The 20,819-nt window shown below is 45.4% G+C and overlaps 1 protein-coding gene across 4 annotated transcripts in view; it reads right to left on the bottom strand.

Moving 5' to 3' along the window:
* Positions 1–11,226, bottom strand: part of WIPI1 (WD repeat domain, phosphoinositide interacting 1) — a 32,662-nt gene extending 21,436 nt beyond the window's left edge. For 2 of the 4 annotated variants that reach the window (XM_073312043.1, XM_073312041.1), the window contains exons 1-3: positions 11,058–11,225; positions 6,471–6,553; positions 4,332–4,501 (exon numbers count right to left, since the gene is read on the bottom strand). In XM_073312043.1, the coding sequence (XP_073168144.1) occupies positions 4,332–4,501; positions 6,471–6,553; positions 11,058–11,134 (330 nt within the window). In that variant the 5' untranslated portion in view covers positions 11,135–11,225. Of the gene's footprint in view, positions 1–4,331; positions 4,502–6,470; positions 6,554–8,777; positions 8,800–11,057 lie in introns of those variants that run through there. The other 2 variants (XM_073312044.1, XM_073312042.1) reach the window with 2 other exon arrangements.
* Positions 11,227–20,819: the final 9,593 nt, after the last annotated feature.

Here is a 20,819-nt window from a genome sequence, read left to right as displayed (position 1 = left end):
GGAACGACAGCTAATGTGATCTGCACCATCTCCATCTGATTGTGCTGTTCGTCCATTCACCCACCTAGCCTGAAGCCACTCGCAATACTGATGGCGAGGAACACAGGAATTCCCCAGAGCTGTATCTAGTGTGGTCATGATGTGAACGTTAGGGCCCTGATTACGCAGCACTGAGCCTCAAAACAGTGGCACTGTAATCAGACATTTGTCACCAAGGTATTCTGCACTGAGAAGTAAGGGAGAGGGAGCTCTGGGCAGCTGAGGGCCTATTTTCAGAAGCATTGAGCACCTTCAGCTCCCCCCAGCATCAGTGGAAATGGCAGGGGCTCAGCCTCTCTGAAAACCTGGCACGAAAAGACCAGACCAGAACCTTCAGACCAGGGTGCCTGCAGCGGCAGGTGCTTCCATCCCTTTGGCCATCAGGCCACTTATTTAAGGGCTACATATGGGATTTCAGTGACTAACTTTAGACACCCATGCTTGAAAACCTTGGCCTTGGTGTATAACTACAGGCTCAACCAATGCTACTTGAAATCAAAGCCTTCTTATAAGAGAAGCTTCTATTCCTGCTAACCACAGCAGCCAGTACTTTGTTTCCCAAAACCATTTAGGATTTCCAGGGAGGCATGCGTTTAGCATAATTTCAATGGCACTTTCCAAAAGAACAGCTCTCGACTTTATAACGGAGACTTGAAAATAAAGCGTGTTAAGTGTATGGTATAAAAAGGCGTCTCAAGGCTTCACAGAGTTCTACAATACAATGCTGCTGATATACAGGCAGAGAGAAGCAGAGGGAGAGACGTATGTGCCTGGGGGAGAATGCAAATAGGTTTTCAGATGAGAGATGGAGCGTCTGAGGGGCAGAAATACAACAAAACTGTTTCAGGTGACAGGAGCTCCGGATGAGAAATTTCCCATACCAAGAAGAACAAGATCCTAGGAAGGCAGACACCAGATGAGCGGTGGGAGCAGGGAGGGAGGCCTGAACAAGTCCATGGAGAGTTTCAGACAAAAGGCCTAATTCTCCATTGCTCTGCCCCTTGAGCTGTCATTAACACCAGCACCAAATGCAATCAGATGAGAGTGGGAGTGTTTGCCCCCCACTTTGCACTGGTGTAAAGCACTGCACAAGAGGCAAGTAATGGAGAGTTGGGCCCAAGAAGGGCAGGTTTGAGCGGCTGAAACAGATGAGGAGTTAGCGGAGGCGTTTGTACGTCTTGCTCAGATGCTGGGGGATGGTGCCTTAGAACTGTGCGTAGTAATTCCTGGGGTGAGAGATGGAACTATAATCAATACAACGTACATCCTGTGGAATGCATCACTTCTGCTGCTTACTGCTCCATGGCGCTTTCCTCTACGCTTTCATTTAGATACCAACAAACAGACTAGTTATCTTGACCTGCACACTGAGAAGGAACGAGGGTCCTTCTGTTAAGTACATCAAAAGGATTCGGCAGCAGGACTGCAGCCAAGAGGTCCAAGGAAAACACAGGGAATTTTCATTAAAATATGAACGCTGCTTCTCACTCGTCAAAAGCACAAGCCCCTGCTCCAGCATAATAATAATAAAAAAAAAAATCTCGTTTTTCACCACGTACAAGTAACAAGAGGGTTGGAAACAAAGTGTTTCCATGAATCAACAGCAACTGAGAGTCTAATTCAAATGGATTCTTCAGTATGAATAACAAAGATTTTCCACTAAGAGATCAAACCAAAAAAGACAAAACTGTTTGCCCAAAGAGAGCTTTTCTTATTTAAACTTCCACGGCTGACAGCGATTCTCTGACTTGGATGGGTTTTACACTACGATGGACTTTCTCCAGTGCAGTATGGTTTCCGTACTCAAATCCAAGACAAGCGTTTTCAGAGTAACATAGTGAATGCATAACCTGATCTCCACCAGATTAACTCGCAAGAGGGGCTAGATTAGTCCCCTGAAGTAGAGTTACACCACAGATAAATTTGGCCCAGGTTGTACTGATTTCACAGTGCAATGCATGGAAACAAAATGCATTCATGATGGGGGATCTGGGCCACCTTGTCTCCAGTATTTAGAGACGTTTTTGTGTACGCTCTCTCAGATATTTGGGTGAGCCAGCGATTCTGTCATATAGCATCCTGCAAACAGTCTAGATGAATCTGCTTCACACACATTTTTAGGAGACAAGGTGGGGGAGATAATATCTTTTATTGGACCAACTTCTCTTGGTGACAGAGACAAGCTTTCAAAGACAAGCTCTTTGAAGCGCTCTGTGCAAGCTCAAAAGTTTCTCTCTCTCACCAACAGAAGTTGGTCCAACAGAAAATACTACCTCAGCACCTTGTCTCCCTAATATCTGGAACCAGCATGGCTACAACACTGTATACACATTTTAATGACAGCTGATATGAAATAAACAGTTATGCCCAATGGCAAGCACGAGAGGGTGTGCATTCTCATTCCCTAGGTATAGAACAGCTCTCATCCCATGTGACAAGTACCCTCCCTTGCCTTCAAAACTCCCTTTTGCTTATTTCTCCTGTGCTGACCTGGTACTGTCTGTTCTCCAGGGCTGGGTCATAACCATTTTGTATTGCATCCACCTGGGCTTCTCAGGACAGTGACCTTATCACTAGAATAATGCAGCTCTTCCCTCATATTCGTGTTTGACACTTACACCATCTATCCATGTGTCTGAGCACCTCCATCTTTAACGTCTTTATGCTCATAACCCCCGCAGGAGACAGGACAGTGCAATTACTCCCAATTGATATCTAGGGGACTAAGGCACAGGGAGACCAAGTGACTTGCAATGAACCTGGGTCTCCCAAGTCCCAAGCCAGTGCCCTAACCACTGTACCATCCTTCCTCCATGGAATCCTTCTGGCCCATGAGACTGCACAGGGGAGTAAACACCACCAAACTGAACGGTAGGCTCCTAGAACTACACTGAAATTTGCAATACATAAATTAGAACTCAAAAGGAAGTGATGATTTTACCAGATCCTCTTACCTGCCACAATACACTTCAGTGAAGAAATTAATTTAGTACAAAGTTAATTACAGTATCGCACAAGCTATAGGAAGCCCATGATCATACAAAACTTTACTAGAAACTCAAGACAGGGCTTGCCTGTTGGAGATGCTTACTGCAGATTTCACTATTGCTAACCTAGAAACGGCTGATTATATACAATTATACAGTCTGTTTATTTTTGTATTGTAATATACTCCACTCTTTATAACCGATAATGTCTTTTGGAAGAGATTATGGAAAAAAGAAGACTTTACATCCAAAAAAACCAACAACAGAGAGCTGATAGGACACATAAGTGCAGCAGTGACAGAACGAGGAGTAATGGTCTCAAGTTGCAGTGGGGGAGGTTTAGGTTGGATATTAGGAAAAACTTTTTCACTAGGAGGGTGGTGAAGCGCTGGAATGTGTTACCTAGGGAGGTGGTAGAATCTCCTTCCTTTGAAGTTTTTAAGGTCAGGCTTGACAAAGCCCTGGCTGGGATGATTCAGTTGGGGATTGGTCCTGCTTTGAGCAGGGGTTTGGACTAGATGACCTCCAGAGGGCCCTTCCAACCCTGATCTTCTATGATTCAAAGCTTTCCTCAGCATGACTCAGGTGCTAGCTACACTTTTAAAAAACACAGCGAGGCTATGAGCTGCTGATGGATGCTATTTGAGACATCAGCCATTAGGCAAAGTTCAAATTACACCCAGGCTTGTGTTATTAACTTTGACTATGTTATCTGTGACAAAGATGCCACTGTAGGTCAGAAGCCAGAGCACGGCATCCAGGGAGAAGATGTGGTAGAAAAAAAGTTTACATGCCTTTGGAGCATGCGATGTTGTTTAATTCGAACAGCTTCGTTTAAGTGTTTACTGCTGTGTAAACTGAGTGTAGCTAATTTATCATCTTCCAATTTAAAGCTCACCAGCAACATTTTGCCATCACATAGCATCCCATCCCACATGGAGTTATTGTAAGGAAATGTAGGAAGGAATGTATTTAAAACATACATTTCACTAAGGGACATGCCTGAGCCATATTCAGAGGGGATACAAGTTATGTATTGTTAAGTGGATGTAACTGAGTGACAGAGTCTAAGGGCTAAAGCAGTTCAAGATGTAGATCACCTGTGGGTACCAGTGGGTATGAAAATACCTCTCTGACCTCTCCTTTTTGCACAGAGGAGAGCATAAGGCTAAAGGAAGAGGGTATAACCCCATAGAAGTCAATGGAGCAAGAACGACCTAAAACCAGAGCGAGGTGTGGGCAGAGTCAAGCCTATTGTGTTTAGACTTAGTTGACTATTAATGCACAAGTAATCGATGCCCTTACCTGCCGATTCAGCCGGATGGACAGGATGTTGCTGGAATAGCTATAGTTGCAGATCTCCGTCCCTTTTTTGAAGTGATAGACGTTCATTTGCCGAGGCTTGGTGTGACTTACCACGACCACCAGGCTGCTGGAGAAGAGGCGCTCCACGATGTAAACATCCAGGATTTCATCTGCTCAGCCAAAAGAAAGTAAGAAGGGTATTTTTATCTTGGGTCTGGTTCTTTAAGAGTAAAATCCCCCATGCATTGTGCCTAGCTCAGGAGCTGAAGGGTTAAGTGCTTAGTCATGACAGTTCTGCTTTTATTAACAATTACCCTTCCTTTGCATGGCTGCATCTAGGCCTTCTGATGGGGTGTGCACCGGGCCCAGACAGGAAAGGGTTAATTGGTCTTTCCTTTGGAGACAGGAACTTAGTGCCTGAAATACCTGCATTTGGGCCCTCCAGCTGTAGTTAATCAGGAGGGAACAGGATATAGCAGGGAATGAGCCCTGCCTCCTAGGTGTTTACCTTAATCCAGGGAAATACATGTCCTGGGAGGGAGCTAGAGAAGCTCCTTACAGGGGAAGAGATGAATCTGTGAGGGGACAGATCAGGACTCCCTGAGGCAGGAGACAAGCAGGGCATGGTCTGTTATTTCCTGTAACTACATGCTGCACTGTCCTGGGCTCCCTGAGGAAAGGGATGGCCTAAAGGAAGATAAGGCACAGGATATTCTCTTCCTCCCCAACCCCACAGTGGCCATGGGCCATCATGATACTTTGGTTGACTTTCTCTAAATAAAGAGGGCTCTTTTTCTTAGCACCACAACCCCTCCTCCTCAGTACACCCAGATAACCTGGGAGAAGTGCCTCCTTTTTCACTCCAGCTGCAGGCAGCGAATTTTCTACATGATCCCTGCACTGACCCATGCTGCGGGCAGACCTGTGCTAGCTCCAATCTTGTTTAAACGCTATTCTTGTGCTTGACCTGGATTACAATATTTTAAGTGGGGTGTAAAAACAACAGGCAACTCTGGAGATAACAATATTCTAGTATGGGCTCTCTAACTAGTGTGGATCAGGATTGTCCCCCTAAAGTATGCCAGCCAGCCTGTGCTCCTGGTCTCTTATACAGTGTCACTTATACCATTTTGGGGACCCTGTTAGCATCACAGACTACACTGTTGTATTAAAACACTCTTCCAGTTGCCACTGTTAGTGGAACCAAACAGTGTTCCCGAAGGCTGCAGAAATCCATGATTATAGCCTGTTTCAGGAACCCTGTGTGGTTCCAGCTGTGCTGTGAGACTAAAATCTCTCTCTGTCTGTTGGGACTACCATGTTTCTAGTAGGTGACCCCCAATCTGGTTGACAAAATAATGTAATTTGACAAAGGGCCTCAGGTGACCTATGCAGGACTTCAAGGTCTTAAACCAAGTTGGCTGTGAATCAACACTATTTGGCAGATCAGTATACATAAGGCTAAATTGTGTTCTACCAAGGTTAAAGGGCTTTAGCAGAGCATCTAGGTTAGAGCATTTTTTAAAATCTAACCTATAATGTAGTCTGAGTTTAGCAAACAATACTGCATTATATACAGTTTGGCAACAAAAAAGCTGCTCAACAGAGTCAAGCCCCTTGCAGATGAGGTAGAAGGCTGAAGTTTTGTGTCTAAAACTTACTGATCCTAACGAAAGTATTTGCATTTAAGTCTTCTTGTGTCTGCAACTCAAACACAGTTGTATTGAGCTAACCTATAAGAATGGAGATATGAAATTACCAGAAAGCAAGACTGACTAGTGTCTACACTTCATTCAGTCTGAATAATGGAAAGCGTGAACTAACAACCTAATAGTGAAAAGTGAATTGTCTCTTAAATGCTCAGGTCTAATAACCTACAATGGTATTAGTCATATAGGTCAGAATGTGTTTCCAATTGACTTGTTTCTTTTTTTTTTAAACCTGACAATGTCCCTTTAAACATAGCTGTAACTAGCACAGCTCTACTCCAGTGAGGATACGGTCGAGGCAGATGCCATCTGTGCTACAGCAGGAAAGCTAACCACATGGAGTTGCTCCTTTGAGGCAGATCAGAAGTGCAGTAATACAAACTAAAGCCTATTATCATCCAATATGCTGCTGCATCGAGAACAGACTTACTGTTTTCATAGACTTGGTCCAGCTGCTCCACAGAACTTAGGGAGAAAAGTCTGTATCCAGTTTTGGTTCCAATTGCCAGGGAGCTGCAAGAGAGAAAATTTGCGCTAATTAGTTTACAGTGTATTGCTCTAACCTTGAAACCACTGAGTATCATAGAAAATTAAATTAGTAGATCCTAATACAATGCATCAATTACAGGGAGCAACTCCCCTGGTCATATATGCAAATTTCAATGCAAAACAGATATAACTGTCCACCCCAGTAGTTGGGGTTCTTATCTGACTGTTGGGTGCACACAACAAGGTGTCTTAATAGCAATTTGCATGTGAGGCTGACAGCTTTATAAATGTTAATTAAATTGCAGAATACCCTAAGAGGGATCAATAGTCCTATATCACAGCAGGAAAAACTGACATACACTGGGGCCATATCCCACCATCTGGCTTTTAAACTGAAGTCCCTACTAACTTCCTTGAGAAGTTAATAACTATCAACTATATTAACTTGAGCATCATTACTAAAGCTGTGTGGGAACTTCCATACATACAAAAATCCCCAAAGCCTGCTAGGGGGAGGGAAAGGGAATAATACACTTGTTAGGCTACCAATAATGACTTCTACCCAGCAGAAGCAAGACCCTTCTCTGACTCCAATGCATCTAAGCTGAGAGACTGTCTTTAAATGTCTGTCTAGAAATACTGGAGTTTTGGCAGAGGCTGTGTAGGCCTCGCTGGTTTGATTGCTGCCTCCAGGACACCAAGAAAGATAATGAGACACAAGTGTATATGTGCAAAGTGGTGGCTTATTCTTTCCATGCAGACTTGCTCTAGCCAGATCTTGACTATAGTAATTGTCAACATCTACGGCTACGTCTACCCACATTGGCGGGTAGTGATCGATCTACTGGGGATCGATTTATCGCATCTACAGTAGGCGCAATAAATCGATCCCCGATCGCTCTGCTGTTGACTCCAGAACTCCACCAGCGCGAGAGGCGGAAGCGGAGCCGACGGGGGAGCGGCGGCCATCGATCCCGCGCCACGAGGAGGCTAAGTAAGTGATTCTAATTCGATCTAAGATATGCAACTTCAGCTACGAGAATAGCATAGCTGAAGTCAACATATCTTAGATCGATCCCCCCCAGTAGTGTAGACCAGGCCTAAGTTTAAATCAGCAACCAGTTTAGAACATCACAGACCAAGGGAGAACAGTGAAGTATTTGTACTGTAGCACTCTTCAGTGTCGCCAAACCAGAAGCACATCACCAACTCCATCAAAGCACTCTTTGTTCAAATACTTAGTAATTGGAAACGTAAGATAACAGTGCAAACGTAACAACAGAACTCTCTTTCTTTCAAAATCTCTGTAGAAATATTGGTACCTATACCTTTGAGTACATAAATAAGGATATCTTAGCAACTGACTTTGGTCTTGTAGTAAAGGGCAAGTGAACTAGTAGAACGCAGCCCATGTCTCTTAAAGTGAAACTTCTGTTAAGTGACCACCCAAGGATCCAGTAAAAGTTGCTCTCTTGTAGACAGAAACCATAGGTTAAGCAAAACTGTATTTGACACTATTTAATGGAGCTAGCTACTTTTTAGAAGAACTGCCAATAAAGCTCCCTCTTTGGGGGTTCCCCATACAGGGACAGCTACTGGTGATTGGTACCAGACATTTACCAAGAACCACAGGCCTGCCCTTGATGGCAGATATCCAGTTAACTGCAGAATAGATAATTCAGTTCTCCAGCAAGCTACTGTTCTAGCAACTATAGAACACATTCTGTTTTCCATAAATACCTATGCATAAGAATACATCCACTGCTGGATTAAACCACTAGGAAAACCTACCTCCCCACTCCTGCAAAACTACAAAGCTGTATTTGCAATAGTTTTGAGCTACTTAGGAAGACTCAGGGTTGAGATGGATTATTAAATATTAGGAAGAATACTGTTCACATTTTGCCTCTTCTAAAATGTATTGGAGACTATGCTCAAGCCTAGTGGCTACGGAAGCAGACTGTCAGACCAAGGCTTTATTTCAGCCCCGATATTTAACTCGCTAGGTGAAGTTGGCAGAGACACTTGCTGTGCCTAGGTTTCCCTATCTGTAAACTGGACATAGCATGCACCCTGCCTTGTAAAGCAGTGAGATCACCCGATGGAAGCGTCACTTAGCTTGCTACCACACAAGTCATCTTGCCAAGAAATAGTTCATAGCTGAACAACTATTTAAATGCCCATTTTGCCAAGAAATGTGCACTGAATGGCTCTAACAAAAAAAGCAGAGGCATAAACTAAGGCTCACATCATCTCTATAGGCATCCAGATGTTGCCATTACAGCTCTTCACAGTTAACATCAATGTAGCTCATGACCAGCCGAGCCCTGAATGCACAACAGTGACACTAAGTGAGGAAAGCACAAATTGGTAAAGCAGGAAGTGTGATGTGAGATGGGCAGGCTAGCGGGGGATGCTGACCCCCTAGCCCCACCCCTTCCACCTGAGGCCCTGCCCCTTCCTGGTAAGAGAAAAATTTTACTTTGATCCCTGCAGTCTGGGGTCCTGGCCGCGCTGAGCCCGCTGCCGGCCTGGGGTTCACTCAGGGCCGTATAGTAAGTTCACTGTTCACTCAGCTGCCGGCCTGGGGTTCCGTTCACTCAGCCGGCAGCGGGCTGAGCGGGGCCGGTGGCCGGGATCCCGGCTGGCAGAATCCGGCGGACGGAACCCCAGGCCAGCAGCAGGCTCAGTGTGGCCAGGACCTCAGACCGGCAGCAGGCTGAGTGGCTCAGCCCACTGCTGTCTGGGGTTCTGTCCGCCAGCTCCTGGCGGCCAGGATTCCTGCTGCTAGCCCCGCTCAGCCCACACTATTTAAATTGTTATTTTTCTATCTTTTTTTTGGTCGAGCATGTATAGTTGAATTTATGTAAGTTAAATGCGTGTATGATGCGACTCCACGCTATATTGTGCAAGGAGTTAAACTTTCTATCCTCTCAGCTGAAATATAAATAATTGGGTGGCATAAGGGGCCCAACCCCATGAAATGCCTTGTCTCCAATGTGCAAGAACTTAAGGGTGCCCAGCACCTTGCAAGATAGAGCCAAACCACTTCTTGTGTTGGGCCCAACAAGAAGTAAGGCTGCTTGTACTGAAGGAGAGAGGAGAGCTGAATTGGAGTGAAGTTGCACACCAACAGCCAGATATCCCCATGGGCCGAGGCTCAAACATGGGACAGATTAATATTATTGGTACAGAAAACTTCAACAACAGAACCCTGACAGCTTTGGCACAACTGACCCTTCCTATAAGCTCAGTATCCAGGGTCTGAAATGCTGGGGCCAACTCTTCCCCAACAGAAGAGCTGCTCCTGTGTGGGCCAGAGACTGAGTTGCTGGGACGCAGCAACCTGGCACAAGCTAGAAAGCCTGAGAGGCAGCAACAATTAGCTAAAGCCCAGCCTGGTTAGCCAGATTCAAGGCTGCCAGGACCAGCTTGACTTTGCCTGGAAGCCGCAGGTACAGGAGCCAGCCAGGGAGACACAGCTGCCTCTTTGTTCCCCTTCCAGTGCAGCTGCCCTGCCACAGGCTAAGCGGGGAGGATCTCCCTCCCCTCCTCTGGGGACAAGTCAGGACCAGTGCCCCAGCCTGCCTGGTTGGCTCTCCTCCCCCTGCCCCACACTCTCCTTTATCCTCATCCAACTCCTGCCCTCCTCCCTCCCCCTCCTCTGAGTCCCCTGAACACCGGCCTTCATTCTCCCCTTCCCCTCCTCTTCTTCCTCCCTTCCCTCTCCCCCCCCCAGTTCCCTTTCTTCCTCCCCCCTTTTCTTCCTCCCTCCGCCCCTTCCCTCTCCCTATCACCACTGAGTCCCCTGCATGCCTAGGATCTTCATTCTCCCCTCCCGCCCCTCCTTCTTCCTCCCTCCCCCCTTTTCTTCCCCTTCCCTCTCGCCATCTGCCACTGAGTCCCCTGCATGCCTCGGGCCTTCATTCTCCCCTCCCCCCCTTCTCCCTTTTCTTCCCTTTCCCCCTTCTCCCTCCCCATCTGCCACTGAATCCCCTGCATGCCTTGGGCCTTCACTCTCCCCCCCCCCCTTTTCTTCCCCTCTCCTCTCCCCTCCCCTCCCATCTGCCACTGAGTCCCCTGCACGCCTCGAGCCTTCATTCTCCCCTCCCGCCCCTCCTTCTGCCCCTCTCCTCTCCCCTCCCCCGCTTCTCCCTCCCCATCTGCCACTGAATCCCCTGCATGCCTTGGGCCTTCACTCTCCCCCCCCCTTTTCTTCCCCTCTCCTCTCCCCTCCCCTCCCATCTGCCACTGAGTCCCCTGCATGCCTTGGGCCTTCACTCTCCCCCCCCGCCCCTCCTTCTGCCCCTCTCTTCTCCCCTCCCCCGCTTCTCCCTCCCCATCTGCCACTGAGTCCCCTGCATGCCTTGGGCCTTCACTCTCCCCTCCCCTCCTTCCCTCTTTTCTTCCCCTCTCCTCCTCCCCTTCCCTCTCCCATCTCCACTGAGTCCCCTGCGCGCCTCGGGCCTCCTTCCCCCCCCGGCCCGGCCCGGCCCGGCCCGGCCCGGCCCGGCCCCGCCGCGCCTACGTGCAGTCCTGGTTGTAGGAGAAGCAGCTCAGCGCCTCGGGCCCCGCGGCCGGGCCACCCCCCGCCGCGGCCTCCATGGGCGGCGCGCGGACGCCCCGGCCCCGCTAGCTCCCCGCCGGCCCGGGCTCCTCCGCCGCTGCCGCCGCGCCCCGGCCAGCCGCCGCCGCCACCAAAACAGCTGGAGCCCCCGGCGGGCGGGCGGGCGTAGGCGCTCGCGCGTGAGGCCTCCTATTGGCCAACGGGCGTTCGGACCAGCCGCCCCGCCCGCCGCTGGCCTGGAATCGGCCAATCGCGTGCTTTTCTGGAGAGGGAGGGCGGGGCAAAGGAGGAACGCCCCGCCCCTTAGGCCAACAGGGCTGGCTGTGATTGGCTAGAGGGGAGGAGCGGCTGCCTATGGCCACGTGGTTGTGTTGTGGTTGCATCAGACGGGAGTCCTGACAGATGTGCTGTGGGGGGGAGGGGTTGGGGGCAGGAAACAGCTGGAAGGGCGGGAACAGCCCTAGCCCCTCCTGGCTGCCAGCTAGCTAAAACGAGTGTCTTGGATTATATCTATAGTGTTAAACAACACCATTCTACTATTTGAATAATTCTGTCCTTCCCCTTCCCATGCACCAAGCCTTTAGCTACTAGTGTCCCAACCAAAATCAGGTCCCTCCATTGTGCTAGGCACTGTACAAACGTATAGTAAGACAGACCAGGTCTGGAAGAGCTCCTGATCTTGCAAAGACTGAAGTGTGGGCTTGGCTTACTACCCTTGAGTAGTCCCTCTAAAGTCAATGGGAGTAGTTGAAGTGTGTAATTCTAGGCATAATTGTATATCTTTGCTGGAATGAGGCCTGACTAGACCAGACAAATAAAGGGTAGGGGAAAGGGAGTAATACTTTGATCTACATTTCACTAAGGCACAGAGAGATCAAGTAACTTGATGGAGGAAACACAGGACATCTATGGCAGATCTGAGAATCAAACCCAGAGCTTGAGTCTCAGTCCACTGCCTTTAAAACAAGATCATCCTTCCCCATTGTATAGGTAATCCCTAATACTTTAAAGTCCTTGGATGACAGGTGCTGTAGAAGTGTCAAACGTTTTGTGAACCTTGTGGTCCAATCCCATAAGCACTCATACAATGTGAATAACTTTAGTCAAGCAGTTAGTCCTACTGAAATCATGTAGGAATGAACCTATTCATGTCACATATAGGTCCAGGCCTATTAATTAGAAAACACCCAAGAAAAAGGAAAACATGCATCTAAATCACAAATATTCTCAACGTTAATGTAGCTAAACTAACGGTTAAGTAAACAAGTGTATTGAAACTTGAGGGCAGATCCTGCAAATCCTTAATTAGATGAGTAATCCTCATGTGAGTGCTAAAGTCAATGGGAATGCTGTACGTGTAAGGATAACATGAGAGTATTTGTTGTAGGTACGTGATCATATGGCTATAGGATATGGCTGTGATCCTATGGCTATAGGATCCACAGAGTCCCACCAAATTTGGTTGGACTCCATGTGGACACAAGCATCTACCTGGATGAATCCCTTTTCACAGGATCTAGGCCCTTCTTATAGAAATCTCTTTTGTTCCAGTATTTTAGAATTCAAGACCCACAAACATGTCAGAATTATCAGTCTCTGGCAAAGTGTGTATTTTAGGGAAAGTGTTTTTGTTAAAACAAATAAGTCCAAAGCAATACTATTTCTGAGCTCATATTGACATGGGTTTGGTCCTCAACCCAGTGAAGTTGATGGCAAATGGTTCTAATGCACAATGCAATGTAGTGATTAAGGGTATGTCTACACTGGGAACACTACTGCAGCACAGCTGCAGCCTTGCAATGTAGACACTTACTACAGTGACGACAGAAGGATGGAAGAATTCTTCCCTCAACCTAGCGGTATCTACACTGGGGCTTAGGCAGGGGTGAAAGTAATATGAAACCCTTACTGGTACGGGGGCCCGGCTCTGGGCCCCGGGAAGGGGCGGGGTCTCAGCAGAAGGGGCAGGGCTGGGGGGTCAACTTCCCCCAGCCAGCCCATCCATGGTGCCTGGCCCACGCCGCCTGGGGCTCTGGTGGCAATTTAAAAGGGCCCAGGCTTCTTCCACGGTACCAGCAGCTGGGAGCCCTGGGCCCTTTTAAATCACCGGCCCTGGGGCAACTTCTCCTTTTGCCCCCCGCCCCATCAGTGGCCCTGCTGGTAGGGCCTCTACCAGCAGGGCCGCCAACAGGGAGGCAAAAGGGACACTGATGTTAAAGCGCTGCCGTGGCTGCGTACAGGCCAGTACCAGCTTCTTACCGGCCCGCCATACCAGCCCGTACTGGCCTACTTTCACCCCTGGGCTTAGGTTGACTTCATTACATCACACAGAGAGTGAAATTTTTCACAGCCCTGAGCGATGTTTTAGGCTGAACTAACTTTGTAGTCAAGTATCAGAGGGGTAGCCGTGTTAGTCTGTATCCACAAAAACAACGAGGAGCCCTGTGGCACCTAAAAAACTAACCAATTTATTTGGGCATAAGCTTTCATGGGTTAAAAACCACCTCTTCAGGTACAGTTTTTTTTACCTTTGTCATGTAGAACTAATTTGCAAACATAGCAGGGGGAACAGTTGAAATTAAGAGAATTGCAGGAAAACACTTTAAAAACATCAAATGTAAAAGCTGGTCTTGTATTACCTGCTATTGTCCATAAAGTTCAAGCAGTGCTTGTTGATGAAATATTAATGTCCAAAGAGGAGTCGAGCCTGAATAGGTGAATGTCATGACTATTTTAAGGAATTTTGTCTGATTAGCCCCTATAATCGAAAGCTTGCTGTTTGGGGTAGTAATAGTAAAATTACCCATAGACAGGTTTTTAAAATCCAGCCACAAGAGCAACTGAGACTTGTGTAATAGAAGTTGTAACCATACTTATATTTTGTCATCCAACACTGTTGCAACAGTATTGACCAATCTTCTTTGCAGCTAGCTGCCTACAGCTAGTATTTAACCTCTGTGGTGAAGACATGCTATGCTCGCCTTAATGAAGGGAGTGTTGGAAAATACCACCAACTCTGACCAAACATAGCTGAGTCAGACTTAAGGGAAGGGTTTTTGATAGATTGTCTTTGGAGATTAGGGGCTGTGTCACAGATGTAGGGCTAACAGCACTTTGGCCTCCTTTCTGGCCTCTGAGTATACCCATCACCAGTGTTGAGCCTTTACCTTTCTTTGGGTGTAAACATGCGATTCTTCCATTCTTAGCCTGCGTGCTGGGTACAGTACCCTGTGTGTCAACCATGCTCACCCTGCAGGTCTGACTGGGTATGGTTCCTGTCATTCTGCCCTTTGGGAGCTTGTGATCAGTGGATTAGTGACCCAAACCTGCTTTCTTAAAACATAGCATAGGAAAAAATGATTTTAAAACAACAAAAGGTCTAACTGCATTCTTATCTAGAGTCTCCCTCTCCTCCTGACGGGGACCCCAGTAGATCTAACTTCCCCCAGGGCTCCACTCAGCAAGCTCTGGGATCTCATTCTCTAAAACTTGTCTCTGTCCTTGGATGTGTCTCTTTAAACCCTTTGAGACTCTTAGATTCTCCTTTCCACAGGGACCAAGCCGCTGCTGGAGAAACTGGTCTGGCATGTGACATTGCACTCCATATGTTTTATGGAAATATGCTTATGAGTGTGAATATGATATAACTGGAATATGCTTTATGCAAAAGATCTCTTGTAAGGTATCATAACAAAGGTTATAACCTACTGAATATATTCCTCCTATTCGTATGCATGTATTATTTTTGTATCTGAAGCTAGAAATATGAAGTATAACTCTGAGGTCCTATTGTAATTATGCAAAGTGTGGGCCATTAATGGTGGTTTAGAATCTTGATGGCTCCCATTGACTAAGACAATTGGTTGTAAATGGCTCTGTTTACTTGCAAACCTTCCTGTGTACCCAGGGGGCCAGGAATGGAGGCTGGGGTCTTACAGTGACATGTGACCATGTCACATGATACTGGAATCCATCTTAAATCTGGTAGTTTTCCATTTGGAAGGCGGGGTGGGGACTCAGAGAGACAAAAAATTCCTGCCTTGTGCCAAAGCTATAAATGGGGGTGGAGCAGGACAAAGGGGTCCCAGTTATGAGAATACCCCTGTTTACCACCTAAGACATCTGCTGAAACTAACAAGGACTGTACCGAGGAAAGGATTTGGCCCAGACTAGGAAGGAGTCTAGTCTGTGAAAGAAGCTTATTGGAATATCTCTGAGGGTGAGATACTACCTGTAATCAGTTTCTTAATGTATTAAGCTTAGACTTGCTTGTTTTGTTTTATTTTGCTTGGTGACTTAGTTTGTTCTGTCTGTTATTACTTGAAACCACTTAAATCCTACTTTTTTTTACTTAATAAAATCACTTTTGTTTATTAATATACCCAGAGTAAGTGATTAATACCTGTGGGAGCAAACAGCTGTGCATATCTCTCTATCAGTGTTATAGAGGGAGGACAATTTATGAGTTTACCCTGTATAAACTTTATACAGAGTAAAACGGATTTATTTGGGATTTGGATCCCATTGGGAGCTGGGTGTCTGGGTGCTGGAGATAGGTAATCTGCTGAGTGGTTTTCAGTTAAAGCCTGCAGCTTTGGGTGCATGGTTCAGACCATGAGTCTGTGTTGCAGCAGGCCAGCATGTCTGGCTCAACAAGACAGGGTTCTGGAAGTCCCAGGCTGGCAAGGAAAACGGGCTCAGAGGTAATTTCAGCATGTCAGGTGATAGTCCCAAGGGGGTCCCTGTGATCAAACCCGTCAGATGGCAGGCCCAGCAGAGGGTCCCATCAGAGCATCAAACTGAATGGCGCTTGTGTTTGTCAAATGTTTGCTGAGGAGCGTATATACGTATCCACCAGCCCTTTCCTGAGTTTCCTGACAACCCTGTTATTAAATTAATTCAACATATGCATACAGTAAACATTACAACAACCACAATATTCACAAATTATTACAGGCAACTTCAATCCTGTCACACCCTGATTTCTTTCTTTCTTTCTTTCTTTCTTTCTTTCTTTCTTTCTTTCTTTCTTTCTTTCTTTCTTTCTTTCTTTCTTTCTTTCTTTCTTTCTTTCTAACAAAAGCCATGTTGACTCTTCCCCAACGTATCATGTTCATTTGTGTCTGATAATTCTGTTCTGTACTACAGTTTCAACCAATTTACCTGGTTCTGAATTTAAGCTTATAATTGCCAGGATTGCCTCTAGAGCCTTTTAAAAAGTTGACGTTACAATAGCTATGCACCAGTCACTTGGCATAGAGTCTGATTTAAACAATAGGTTACATACCAGTTAGTCATTCCGCAATTTCATATTTGAGTTCCTTCAGAACTCTTGAGTATCATCTGGTCCTGGCGACTTATTACTGTTTATCAATTTATTTCTAAACCTCCTTTACTGACACCTCAATCTGGGATAGTTCCTCAGATTTGTCACCTAAAAGGAATGACTCAGGTGGTGGAATCTCCCTCACAACCTCTGCAATGAAGACTAATACAAAGAAGTCCTTTAGCTTCTCTGCAATGGCCTTGTTTTCCTTGAGTGCTCCTTTAGCGCCTCGATTGTCCAGTGGCCCTACTGATCATTTGGCAGGCTTCCTGCTTCTGATGTACTTAAAAATTTTTTTGCTGTTAGTTTTTGTGGGGATTTTTGGTAGTTGCTCTTCAAATTCTCTTTTGGCCTGCCTAATTATACTTTTACACTTGACTTGCCAGAGTTTATGTTCCTTTCTATTTTCCTCAGTAGGAACTGAACATCCAGCTTTTAAAAGCTGTCTTTTTGTCTCTCTAGCTTCCTTTACTCCATTTAGCCATTATGGCATTTTTTTTAGTCCTCTGTTTTCTAATTTGGATATACATATAGTTTGAGCCTCTATTATAATGTTTTTTTTAAAATGTCCATGCAGCGTGCAGGCATTTCACTCTTGTGACTGTTCCTTTTAATTTCCATTTAACTCACCTCCTCATTTTCGCATAGTCCCCCTTTTTGAAGTTAACTGCTACTGTAGTGGGTTTCTCTGTTATTCCTGCCTCCTCCCCAGCCCCCGGATGTTATATTTAATTATGTTATGGTTGCTATTACCAAGTGCTTCAGCTGTATTCACCTCTTGGACCAGTTCTTGTGCGCCACTTAGAACTAAATCAAGAATTGCCTCTCCTTTTGTGGGTTCCAGGACTAGCTGCTCCAAGAAACAGGCATTAAGGGTGACTAGAAATTTAATCTCTGCATTCCATCCTGAAGTGACATGTTCCCACTCAATATGGGGATAGTTGAACTCCCCCATTATTCTTGAGTTGTCTGTTTTCCGTAGCCTTTGCAATCTCCCTGAGTATTTCACAATCACCATCACCATCCTGGTCAGGTGGTTGGTAGCATATTCCTACTGCTATACGCTTATTATTCAAGCATGGCCAGTCTATCCATATAGAGATTCTATGTACTGTTTGATTCATTTAAGATTTTTACTATATTTGACTCTGCTTTCTTTCATATGCTGTGCCACTCCCCGACCAGTGCGACCTACTCTGTCATTCCTACATATTTTATTCACGGGTATTACCTTGTCCCATTGATTATCATCAGTCCACCAAGTTTTCTCATTTAATACTAGGCACACAAGTTCACCCATCTTAGTATTTAGACTTCTTGAATTTGTATACATGCACTTATAAAATTTATCAATATTTAGTTGTGTGCCAGCATGTGATGTAATTGAATGGGACTCTTTTTCATTTGACTGTTTCTCTTCAGCTCATACTTGTACTTTATCAACTTCTATCTTCTCCTCTTTACTTGGTTTTAGAATATCTCCTTTAATAATTCCTCTCTTAAAGCATGTGTCTGTCTAAACCATGTGTTCCTCTGCACCTGTTGGCTTTCCTATAACTGACACTATATGCAAAGCCAGGCAACTGTGTATGCAAATTGTCAACAGATGTGTAACTGGCCATTGTGGACACAATTACCAGATTGGTGTGTGTAGTCACCCTTAATGCATGCACAATTAAATGAACAATTTTCTGCACATAGCTGTGTATGTCTTATCCTGAAAATCAAGCCATATGTGTCTAAGATGAGATGGAATGGAGAAAGCTATGAAGGCAATTCTATTGTTCAAATCTTTCAAAGTCTTAGTAATGCAGCTGAAGACTTTATGTTTGCCCTAAGAGACGTCTGATGGTGCAGGAAGGATTCAGCTACAGATGTTTGCAGCGTCCGTTTACTTCTGGGATTATTTCTTGAAGGAAATGTTGGCTCGCTTGCATTTTACTAGCTTTCCGATGATGAGTAAAGAAATACGGTTGTAGCATGTCAACATAGAAAGACCAGTCACACTAAAGAGAACACGTTATACATAGAAGTGTGGCTCTGATTCTCCTCCCTTTACTTTACACTGGTGTAAATCAGAAATAACTGCATTGAAGTGAAGGGACTTAACCAGCTGCAACATTGATGTTATGTGAGTGGAGAAGCAGGCCCTATGCTGCTTTTTATCAAGGCCTGGGGCTTTGAAGCCAGTGGTGTTTGTTTCTGAATGCATCACTCCATGGGACTTTTTCTCTGCTTACACTTCACTTTGATGGCTGGGGGGGAAAAACTGTTTAGAATCTTCCCCCTTTCTGACAGCGAGTATTGTCTCAAGTGCTTCCTAGACAGCATGTTGCATTTCTAGTAGCACCCGTAAGGCCATTTACTATCCTCAGTCCATGTGCTGGGGCTATGAACTGCCAAGCCTAGAGGTGCCAGGGCTCAGTCCTGGAAGTAATTAAGCACTGGCAGTAGGGAAACTTAAAACTAGATTGGACAAAGCAGTAGAGAATATACTGTCGGAGCATTTTGCATTTGTTTCCAGGAGCTAGATTAAACAGGACCTCAAAAGTCTCTTCCACCTCTCTGATTCTACTGCTCAGATAGCATGTGTGAGTGAAACACTCAAATGATACAAACCCTGCCATTTAAAATAAATGTATTGTTAACCTTTTAACTTCTATTCCTGTTTATGGCCCATGTTTATATCATTTGTTCCATGGCTTTCAAAAAATACCAAATCTAGAATTAAAATGGTCTTGTTCTTTGTGTCCTTTACCTGTCTGGCCCAGATCACCAATGCTCCATCTACACCAGTGCTGCTAAACTTGGTCATGCCGGAATCTCCTCCCAAACAGACACACTGCTGGCTTAATTTTGCAAAGAAAAAACAAAGAATGTTTTCAGCTCATTAATATTAGACTCCAAGCAGTCATCTCTGAGAAGTCTGACTGCTCTTTCTTCCTCCAAAGCAATAGCTGCCTCAGAAGAGACACCATATGCTGGGCCAGCACAAAGTCTGAAATTGCCTCTCACCCCTGGAGGTGTCTTGCCCAGTGCAGGACAGAAGAACAGTAGCTGTATGTACCCTGCCATTGTCTATGCTGCACCTCTTTGGTGCAGAGATGGTTCACTTTCTGGAGTAATTTAAAAAAAAATGACACCACGTAATTCCCAATTCCAAATCAGAACTATATGAACTCTGCAGTCAGGTAGGAAAGACAGGTTGGCTACACTTTGCAAATATGATCTGAAATTGGTCATCTGACAAATCAGGAGGCTTGGCTGTATTGGAAAATGGATAGTTCAGGTTTGTGACCTTACAATGTGGTTATCAGTCCATGACTCGGTTGTTTTAATCCAGTGTACTGTGGATCAGGTGGAGAGAATGAAAGAAACGCTGCAGAGCTTGCACAGAAGAGCTTAGTGCTGGAGTTACTCTGAGAACTGACCTGTCTCCTTAGTTTAGGAGAGTGGACAGATTGAGACCAAGTGTAAGCAGGAGTTAAGAATGGATGTACAGAGCTGCACAAAGGAAGCCATTTGCAGTGCAAACACCAAGCTTTATGGAGCTTATTTTACAAAACCCAGAAATGGTGCTATGTATTGGAGTGCCATCTACTGGCAATTCATATATATACTAGAAGAAAAGGAGGACTTGTGGCACCTTAGAGACTAACCAATGAATGGAAATGGCCCAACTTGATGATCACTTTAGATAAGCTATTACCAGCAGGACAGTGGGGTGGGAGGAGGTATTGTTTTATGATCTCTGTGTGTATATAAAGTCTGCTGCAGTTTCCACAGTATGCATCCGATGAAGTGAGCTGTAGCTCACGAAAGCTCATGCTCAAATAAATTGGTTAGTCTCTAAGGTGCCACAAGTATTCCTTTTCTTTTTGCAATTTATTTGAGCATAAGCTTTCATGAGCTACAGCTCACTTCATCTTTTTGCGAATACAGACTAACACGGCTGTTACTCTGAAACCTATATATACTAGATTTACATAAATACAGACCATAGAGCGTACTGATAATATGAGCGGTAGCTCACGAAAGTCATGCTCAAATAAATTTTAGTCTCTACGGTGCCACAAGTCCTCCTTTTCTTTTTGCTGATACAGACTAACGTGGCTGCTACTCTGAAACCTGATAATATGAGTAACGCCACCGAATGACTAGAGTTGCAGATGCATGCAAGTGGTCTGAATTTGACCCAAGGTCTATCCGGTTAGGATTGATGGCACTTCACTGAGCCCACTGATTGAAAAAGAGGTCACTTCCAATGTAGCTATTGCTTTGACCTATTTTTAACCTCAGATATTGACCTATGCCAGATTGTGAAGCCTTTACTCCCATTTAAAAAGATTCTACTTGTACAAGTAATCCTTCTGACGTTAATGTGGTTACTTGGGTGA

Source organism: Lepidochelys kempii, chromosome 14 (genome assembly GCF_965140265.1).
Source record: "Lepidochelys kempii isolate rLepKem1 chromosome 14, rLepKem1.hap2, whole genome shotgun sequence".
NCBI lineage: Eukaryota > Metazoa > Chordata > Testudines > Cheloniidae > Lepidochelys > Lepidochelys kempii.
Note: the sequence above shows the minus strand (reverse complement) of the source record. Positions and strands in the feature narration are given on the sequence as shown.